General features: G+C 38.9%; 2 protein-coding genes across 3 annotated transcripts; one reads left to right on the top strand and one right to left on the bottom strand.

Moving 5' to 3' along the window:
• On the top strand, positions 1-2,979 carry LOC7485626 (high mobility group B protein 9). 2 transcript variants are annotated; one of them, XM_024601167.2, is made up of 6 exons: positions 1-966; positions 1,068-1,146; positions 1,238-1,400; positions 1,506-1,604; positions 2,278-2,567; positions 2,727-2,979. In XM_024601167.2, the coding sequence occupies exons 1-6, from the start codon at positions 815-817 to the stop codon at positions 2,856-2,858; spliced, it is 915 nt and encodes a 304-aa protein (XP_024456935.1). In that variant the 5' UTR covers positions 1-814; the 3' UTR covers positions 2,859-2,979. The 2 variants fall into 2 exon arrangements, with proteins under 2 accessions (XP_024456935.1, XP_002307758.2); XM_002307722.4 differs by having other exon boundaries at positions 5-966; positions 2,203-2,567.
• A 1,553-nt stretch (positions 2,980-4,532) lies between these two features.
• Positions 4,533-8,081, bottom strand: LOC18099695 (mechanosensitive ion channel protein 6-like). Its single transcript, XM_052452896.1, has 5 exons — positions 6,483-8,081; positions 6,186-6,309; positions 5,491-5,784; positions 5,205-5,407; positions 4,533-5,115 (listed from the first exon to the last, which is right to left on the bottom strand). Exons 1-5 carry the CDS (start codon positions 8,057-8,059, stop codon positions 4,827-4,829), a joined length of 2,487 nt encoding a protein of 828 aa, XP_052308856.1. The 5' UTR covers positions 8,060-8,081; the 3' UTR covers positions 4,533-4,826.
• Positions 8,082-8,704: the final 623 nt, after the last annotated feature.

Genomic DNA, 8,704 nt, shown 5'->3' with positions numbered 1-8,704 from the left:
CTCCACATAAAAGCATATAGTAACTGATACAATAGGGAAGTCAGCTCATGCCTGGAAAGTAGCGGGTCCAAAATATTTCCTGCCATGTAAAACTTTAACCTAACCAGCGGAAGCTCATATTTGGAGGGCCCAAAAATGTTTCAGGGAGGATAGAAGGATTAGAACCATAAATAGAGGGAGATAAGCTTTTAATGCAGAGGAATGCTTCGGGTACCTGTGTCGTACTCGGCTTAATGCACTGGACTGCACTAGAAACCATTCCCAATACACTATAGTATCTTTCTACAGATGTACCTTAAGATATGGTCAGAAGAGCCTTTGAGACCAGAGTAAAGCAAGTGCATGTCAACGTTACACTTACATGGATAGAGAACCAAAGTCGAAGCTCTCATGGCTGCAGATATGCCAGGCTTCGATTGACACGAGAGAGAAGGAAAAGTAGCGCAGTACACTGCTAGTATCCTATACGAAGTAGTAGTGTTTAATAATAAGCATAGACCTGTGCAAAATAAAAAAGGCAGGCTTGGCTTATTGGGGCTCTGCTGCTGCTCTCTCTCCCTCTCTTATTACTGGGTGGACTTGGCTATTCAAAATGCTAGAAAAGGCCAATTTTGTGCAACCGTTGCCTCCCACGCGTCAACACTCTTCTTTTAATTCTGCCTTGGCTCAGTCTTAATTACTCTCTTATCTTGCTATATAGTTTTTTTCTTTGTCGTCGTTGCTACTGTTGCTTTTGAATCAAAGGTGTAGCTAGTAATCTTAAATTATTAAATATTAATCTCCTCTTCTTGGTTTTTCCGGCGACGGTGAGAAAATGTCGCCGGGCAGTAAGAGAAAATTCAAGGCTGGAATGGAAAACAAGCACTACCCTGCGCCTCTTGCCTCTCATGAAGATGTTGTTAACGACCCTTCTGTTTTTTGGGACACTCTCAGGCGCTTTCATTTTGTAATGGGCACCAAATTTATGTAAGCCTCCCTTATCCCTATCTTTCTTTCTTTCTTGACTGTTTGATTGGCTGATCATGTCATGTTTCTGTGTACGATGATCATTCTCTCTGTTTTTGAAGGATACCTGTGATTGGAGGGAAGGAGCTAGATTTGCAAGTTTTATATGTAGAGACAACTAACAGGGGTGGTTATGATAAGGTTCGATTCTGTTCCTAACGATCATTTTGGTCTGTAAATTCGACAAGCTCTCTTGCAAGACATTTCAAAGTGACGGATGATGCATGTGTAGGTTGTTGCAGAGAAGAAATGGAGGGAAGTGGGTTCTGTGTTTTGTTTCTCTGCAACAACAACAAGTGCTTCTTTTGTATTGAAGAAACACTACTTTAGCCTCCTTTATCATTACGAACAGGTCCACTTCTTCAAGATCCAGGGTCCAGTCTCTACTCCAGCAGGTGATGATCGCTTAGTATCCTGGCTCTGTCTTTGTTAAGTTTTATCCATGCCATATGGCTTTTGCCCCTTACAAACTGATTCCTCTCTGCTTATTCACTCTGCAGTTGCATTTCCTCTTGGCAGCCCTTCAAGCAAAACTGAACTGGCTATTGTGGAATATTCTCCAGAACCCATAAGGGATTGTCCTGATCCGTCTACCGAAAGTGAGTTTGGTTTTGTGAATCTCCTAATTTCATTGCTTATAGAAAAAAATAAAAATGTAAGAGGATAAATAGAGCTTCAACATCAGACCACAAATGTTTGATCTAATTTATGCTCCACGTATAATATTAATCTTGTATATAATTCAATTTTATGAGTTGAGTTACAGTTCTAGGAAAGATATTGATGGCGAGATTTTTGGTATTTTGATTCGAATGTGGATACTTTTGTGATTTCCCAATCTTCCTTTTCTTAGTGGTCCCGCTACATTTATCTTGTGATTCAGTGGCTATAGTCCATGTTATTTTTATAGTATATGATGTTTCATGTGTTGAAAATCCCTTTTTGGTTGTCTATGCTTGTAGCTTACTTGCATAGAGTATATTGTGTGATGAATATCTATCAGAAAGGAAAACCCTTTGATTTTGACTCCTGTAGCCTTCGAGGAATAATGGTCCAAGGACTTCATGTAGTAAAGGGCTAGCTAGCATACCTTGTCCTTAACTGTGGACTCTGAGCTTTATAGTTGAAAAATTACCCTTTGCTTTGTTAATCTGCAAGCTTAACGAGCAGATTAATTTTATCTCATCTTCTATACAGGCTCTTCGTCTTTTTCAGCCAGTGGGACAATAGAAGGGAAATTTGATTGTGGTTACCTGGTCTCGGTGCAATTAGGTTCAGAGGTTCTCCATGGAGTGCTTTACCATCCTGACCAGCAGGACTTGTCTAATTCTATTCCTCAATATGATGGTGCCATTGTCCCATACACTCCCAACCGCAGGCGTCGGAGGAGGAGAAGCAGAAGATCGGGGGATCCCAGCTACCCCAAACCCAACAGGAGTGGCTACAACTTCTTCTTTGCTGAGAAACACTATAAGCTGAAATCGCTTTACCCCAATAGAGAAAGGGAGTTTACAAAAATGATAGGCCAGTCATGGAGCAGTCTCAGCGCAGAGGAGAGGATGGTACAAACACAGAATTGTTACTACATTGTTAATTGCCTTCTTTACATTACCGTAATTCAGTTCACGTGAAACCATTTCTAGCCTCTAGCAATTAAGATTTCAAGATCCAAAGTGAAGCATCTCAAGTTGTTCTTCACAAATCGATTGTGTCTTTTGCAGGTTTACCAAAACATTGGCTTGAAAGACAAGGAAAGATACAAGAGAGAACTGAAAGAGTACAAGGAGAAACTTCAGCTCAGGCAAGCCATGGAAGTGGAGCTGAATATTAAAGCTCAAGACGTTCAGGATTGACCCAAACCAGAAAATTAATTTCATGCCAAAAAAAAATATAGTGCATGCATATCTGACTCTCCGGTCTATCTGTGGATGTAAACTATTGTTATGGATGCTCAATACAATCATTATTACTGCATAGATGTTCTTCATATATAATCCTTTTAACATTAACAACTTCTTTGTCCTCTCCGTCTGATCATTAATTTTACCTCGTCTGATTTTTAAGAGCACTAGAGAGATTCAAAGGTCCTCTCATCATTAAAAAAAAAAAACACTAAAACTGATTCACGGAATGGTCATTTCGAAATTGATTGGGCCTAATTCAGTCCCTTGACATTTTTTTAACAGAAAAAATACTTCGTTGTTATTTAAAGCATAAAGCAAACGGTACATGCTTTTTAGTCTTTTAGGAGGGGATTTTTAGTTTTTTTTTTTTTTTTTGTAGTGAATTGACAAGTTTAGCCTTGACTTTAAAAATTCAAAGTTTAGTTTGTAAGGGTGTTTTTGTCTTTGTAATATGATTTTTTTTTCTTGTTTGGTGATAGATTATTCTGTGCTCGTATCCTACTTGTGAGTACACTAACAACCTCACCTGATTGATTTTGCTGGTATTTTATTTTTTAAGATTTGTTTTTTGATTTTTTTTCTATTTTTTTCTTTTATATTTTAATTCTTGAGAATTGACAATTATTATTTTTGTTTATGATATCCAGTCTTCATTTTTTTTATTCTTTAAAATATACTTAGCCCTTGTACATCATATTTTATGATTTAAAAACAATAATCTAGCACGCAGCGAACGCTAACAAGCTATCTAACGCGCAGTTTACTGTGAGACGTACCATGGAGACGGTGTAACTATACCTTTTCTGGCCCAGAAAGCTGGCCTTGTAAGTCTAGATGAACCAATAATAATTTCTCTAACATATGAAAGAGGGCCTCCTCCTCAGATTTAAGGTGGAGGCTGCCCACCTTTACCGCCGTGGCTATAAGACCCAACCTTGGATCTTGGTCTCTGGAAACTTCTTTAATCTTTATCCAAAACTTTAGGATAATTCAAATCACCAGGTAATCTGTCAGTCACTCGAATTTAACTAAGTGAACTATCCACTCTAGTTAAGAAACTAACTTAAAATCTTCTAAACTAAAGGTCAAGTTGAAAAATCATAATAATTACAAAAAGATAATTTGAAAACCATCGTTAATACTATTAGTGCTGCTTTTGCAGGGCTTTACTCGTGCTACTGATATGGCTGGTGGATGATATGCTGCATCGAAGGAAAATGGAATTCCTCGTCCAAGTTTGCTCTTTCTGCACACTAGCTGAGCAAGGATACATTGACAGTAATCGACAGGTGACCAACCAGCACAATCACAGGGAAGGTAACCGCTATGCAGACATCTGGCTAAGCTGGGTCTGGGCGAGGATAATTTTCTGATTAAAAAGATTCTATCTCACAAATAATTTGAACTTGATAACGAGTTCTTTCAAATCCAAAGAGACTAGTGTAGGAATGTTTTTGGAAAATAAATATTTTTTAGTTAGTTTTATTTTTTTCTATTTAGTATTGTTAAGCTTTTTCATGTTATGGGTGTCGTGTCCATTTTGATCCATCTTTGTTACAAAGATGTTGGAGTGGAGCTTTACCACTTTGCAGATTCACCTGTTTGATTGATAATATCATCAGATAAGGTATTAGCATTGCCTTTTTTGCTTTGCTAGGCAGAAAGACACCATTCTTATAGTTGGAAACCTCGCCATTACATCAGAGGTGTTCCTCCATGAGATTGCGCACTTATTTAGTCTAATCACAAAGCAATGATTCACAAACTACATCGATTACATTCAATTTACATGGAGTCAACTACTTATGTTGTTCACATGCCTTGAGTAGGGGCAATCTTTATTGAAACCTTCAGTCGGAATCCCATCTTTCCTCTTGGGAACTCATCAATCCAATGCTGTCTTTCTTCAATTATTGATTAATTGGCACAAGTGGTCCAGTTTGAGGGCAGCCTGTTCGAGACCAAAGGCGGCATGTTTCTGATATTCACATCCAAGGGCAGCACGCGATATTCAATATCGAGCTCTTTGAACACTTTGATCATTTCTCCTAGGAGAAGATTTCTCCTGACCCATCTCTCCTCCATTTCCTGATGGTTCATCCTGTGCGTGACCCAAAGTGACATCTTCATTTTGTTCATGTCCTCAACATCTGTCACGACCACCATTGGATTTTGATGCCAGTGGTTACTGTTTCCTTCAACATACCTGCATTGGTTGCAGAAATGGCTTCCTTGAACTAGCATCTAACTACGAAAAGGAAAAGGCTAGGTGGAGCTTCATGCATAATTACATACCCTTTTATTTTGTCTTTCAGGCTAGCAATCTTCTCCATCGGAGTGGAGATGTGGACAGAGAAATCAATTGCCTCCGTCATATCTGGACTGCGATAGAAGTTACCGATAGGCTTGCTTGCTAGAACACTGTTGGGATATACGATCTTCTGGTTATCGCTCCTCAAAAACACTGTCGTTAATATATTCATCTCTTCAACTCTCAGCTGAAGCTCAAAGAAACATAAGTCAACTCTAGTTAAACACTGCCATGTTGAGAAAGATGCTTTGGCATGATTACTATGTATACCTGGATTCCATCGATCTCGCAGCGATCACCCACGTCAAATGGGTGCATTATGAACAAGAATATGATTGCTTCAAACACGGTCTTGCAAGTATTTCCAAAGATGAACACCACCAACAGAAGCTGGGAACTTATGAAGACTAGGAAGTGAGAGATAGGAATTCCAAGTATAATGAGCCAGATTATCAGAATAATGACGCTGACGAGGATGCTCAACATATTGTGAAGTTCATCGACGGCTGTTTTTGTGTCATTGAGAGATAATGCCAGTGCTCTTCGCTCTCTGAATGCGTTAACCTAAACAACAGAAGAAGGAAGTTTCTTTCATTGCGTTCTCTTTAAATACATCAAGAAGAAAAGTTATTAATCTTAACCCGACACATGACTAGGCTGAAGACTCGGGTTAGGGGTTGAAAGTGTTGATCTGGTTTGACCGAATTAATTCAAAACGGCTACATTTTAAGATTAAAAGAAAGAGTTAAATTCATGCTATTTTGGTTTTTTTTTTTCTAAAAAAAAATCAAATTAAATTTTAATCCAGACAACCTAGTCAAATTAGCTTATGAGATTGCTTTGATTTGATAAAATCAAATACAAGTTTTTTTTAACCCAGCACGGGCCATGTCCAAAAGCAAGCAATAAATCAGTAATATCCAATGACCAAAGGAGGCCAAGCAATAAATTTAGAGATTAACTACCAGCCAGGACTTGAGAGATGACTTGCTTATTCCTTCATCCTCGCGTGTTATTCCCATGAGATGCATTGCTTTAAATGCTGCTTCTTTATTCATAAAGCGAGTCATGTCATCAAGGTAAATCTGGCTAATACAAAGATACAGATTCAAAACATCAGATGAATGGCCGTAAAAAAATATCAGGAGGAAAACATAAGAAAGGAAAATACTTTGAATCTATCCATGCCAGCATCATGGTCAGTCAGCTTGAATGGAGATGATATGGATTGACAGTGAGGGAAAATATGCAAATTAACTTACTGGCTTCCTGTCTTAGCCACCTTCTGAAATATTTTCCTGGCTGCCTCTTTTGCTTGGCACTCACTTCTGATATGCAGTAAAGAGTCATCTTTGATGTCTGAATCAAGTATATGCTCATCTAAAGTAGACAAGGCACCATGGCGGACGATATTTATCATCCTCGTCATATTCCAAGCTGATATATTCATATGGTTTAGCTTTTGCATCTTGTCAATTGGAATCTCTTCATCTTTCTTGTTAGGCGTTCTGTTAGAAAATCTAGGTTTCTTCCCAACCGTGGTGCATCTTTGTAGCTTTCCACGACCTTCCTTTGCAAGGAGAGTTTCCTTGAAATCACCAGGACCGGGACTGGCAGGCCCGGAATTTCTTATTTGCTGAACCCCGGTGACCGCCCCTACCTCTTCCTTGGTGCTTCGCCATTCAGGGAATGGAGAACCAGAGAGTGACTCGATTACATATTGATTGTACAGAGCCTCCTGGATTCGTTCGAAGAACGCATTGACATGGAAGGATGAAGCAAGAACCTTAACAAGGAGGGTTTTCAAAAGCCATATTAATGTTCCTATAAAGAAACACACCAGAATCTTGGTCCCATAAAGCAATATCTTGCTCTTGCTCTTCTCAACCTTGTCATCAAAAGTCAAGTGCCAAATAAGCAAGACCAAACCCAACCAGAGGCAATTCTGAACGGCCCTCCTCAACCCATAAACGAAATACAGAACCCGTTTCCGCAAAAGAAAATTGCTTTCGATGAAGATAACAACAAGCTTAATTCCCCAACCAGACACCAAACGACCAGAGATAAGTGCCAAAACCATTATCTCCCATTTCCATAGTGAAAGATCCCACAATGTTTGCCTCTTTAATACAGGAATGGACAGACTACAAACTAAAGCTGCTATGATTAAAACAAGACTCACCCATTGCAGCATTATCAACGTGTTATGTTTTATGTTCCTATATTCTTCTGGGATGTCTTCATCGTCATCTTCTTCACCCAAAGCTCCATCAGAGTTCACCGTTCTCTCAGTTCTTTGATAGTGTTCCTCAGGCTGGTCTATCAATCTGGACTTCGCCTTGTTCACGACTAACCTCCATGAATTTTGCTCAAGAGCACTGAAAGATGGTTGGTGCGAGTCCTTGCTTCTTTCCCGGACAGCTTCATGAATTACGTCCTCAAACGACACTTTGAATTTATTTGCTGACCCTGTAGCTTTCCTGCTTGGACTTCCACTGCAGGATTTTGAAGCAATAGTGGTTTCTTTGTCAGAAACATCAACAATATTGTCGACGTTGACAATAACTTCCTCATCCTGGCCAAACGAACCAGAGAACTGGGCAATGTGACAATCTCTGCCATGGTGGAGTAGAGCTTGTTTTTCTTTTTCTAGGTGCTCTGGTTGTTGCTTAGCCTGAGTACCATAAGATTTGAGGGATTTTCTCAAGCCTTCCATTACAGGATCCTTAGGGAAATCTTCAAGGCCTCGTGTGGGTAATAAATACTGATATGAAGTACTTTTAAGCATGTAAACTACAGTAGTCGATAGAGAAAGATTCGAATTTTGATAGTGCAGCATTATTTTTAGTTTACACTATTTGAGTAGGACATAGATGCTCATGGAAGCTACTGATTTGGAGAATAAAGGCAAGATTTGTGTTGGAATCAACTCTTTTGTTCTCTTGCAGTTTACACGTTCATGGTATTCGTTTTTTGGCATAAATTCTCTTCTTTTGGCTCTGGCTTTGCCAAAGAAGTGAACCTCTAATCGCATGCCCTTCTCAAGTTTTCATGGAGTTCTGTGCTACTTTTAATTGGCCTGAGACCCGTGCAGGCACCCTGGTTGGCAAAATTTGAACGTTTTAGGCGTGGGATTTTGGGACCTGGAATATTTATATTTCCCAGTTATCGGTATTTTTGTACATGCCAAAGGCCAAGATGGGAAGAGTGATGCTAATTTTACGGTCTTGCATAATTCATTTACCGAAAAAAATTAACCATTGAATGGATATCTTATGTTTCATTAGCAAATCTCATAAACGCAATAGCTAAATGTGTTACGAAATTGGGTTTCGATTTTCAGTTAGGATGGGATTTTATGAAAAAAATTATGTTGCTTAACATTAAATACGGAGAGATTTACAACATAGGAAAGACAAGCGCAAAAAGTAGAGAAAAAATCATATTTAATCCCACCAAAAAATAAAAATTCTCTCCCATTAAA

Source organism: Populus trichocarpa, chromosome 5 (assembly GCF_000002775.5).
Source record: "Populus trichocarpa isolate Nisqually-1 chromosome 5, P.trichocarpa_v4.1, whole genome shotgun sequence".
NCBI lineage: Eukaryota > Viridiplantae > Streptophyta > Magnoliopsida > Malpighiales > Salicaceae > Populus > Populus trichocarpa.
This window is presented reverse-complemented; position numbering and strand designations above follow the sequence as displayed.

Coding starts and splice junctions, on each gene's coding strand:
- LOC18099695 (XM_052452896.1), bottom strand. CDS start 8,059: ATGCTGCACTATCAAAATTCGAATCTTTCTCTATCGACTACTGTAGTT. Junction 5,785..6,185: donor CATCTCTCAAGTCCTGGCTG/GTAGTTAATCTC, acceptor TCTGTTGTTTAG/GTTAACGCATTCAGAGAGCG. Junction 5,408..5,490: donor GCGAGATCGATGGAATCCAG/GTATACATAGTA, acceptor TTTGAGCTTCAG/CTGAGAGTTGAAGAGATGAA.
- LOC7485626 (XM_002307722.4), top strand. CDS start 815: ATGTCGCCGGGCAGTAAGAGAAAATTCAAGGCTGGAATGGAAAACAAG. Junction 1,605..2,202: donor TCCTGATCCGTCTACCGAAA/GTGAGTTTGGTT, acceptor TCTTCTATACAG/GCTCTTCGTCTTTTTCAGCC. Junction 2,568..2,726: donor TCAGCGCAGAGGAGAGGATG/GTACAAACACAG, acceptor TGTCTTTTGCAG/GTTTACCAAAACATTGGCTT.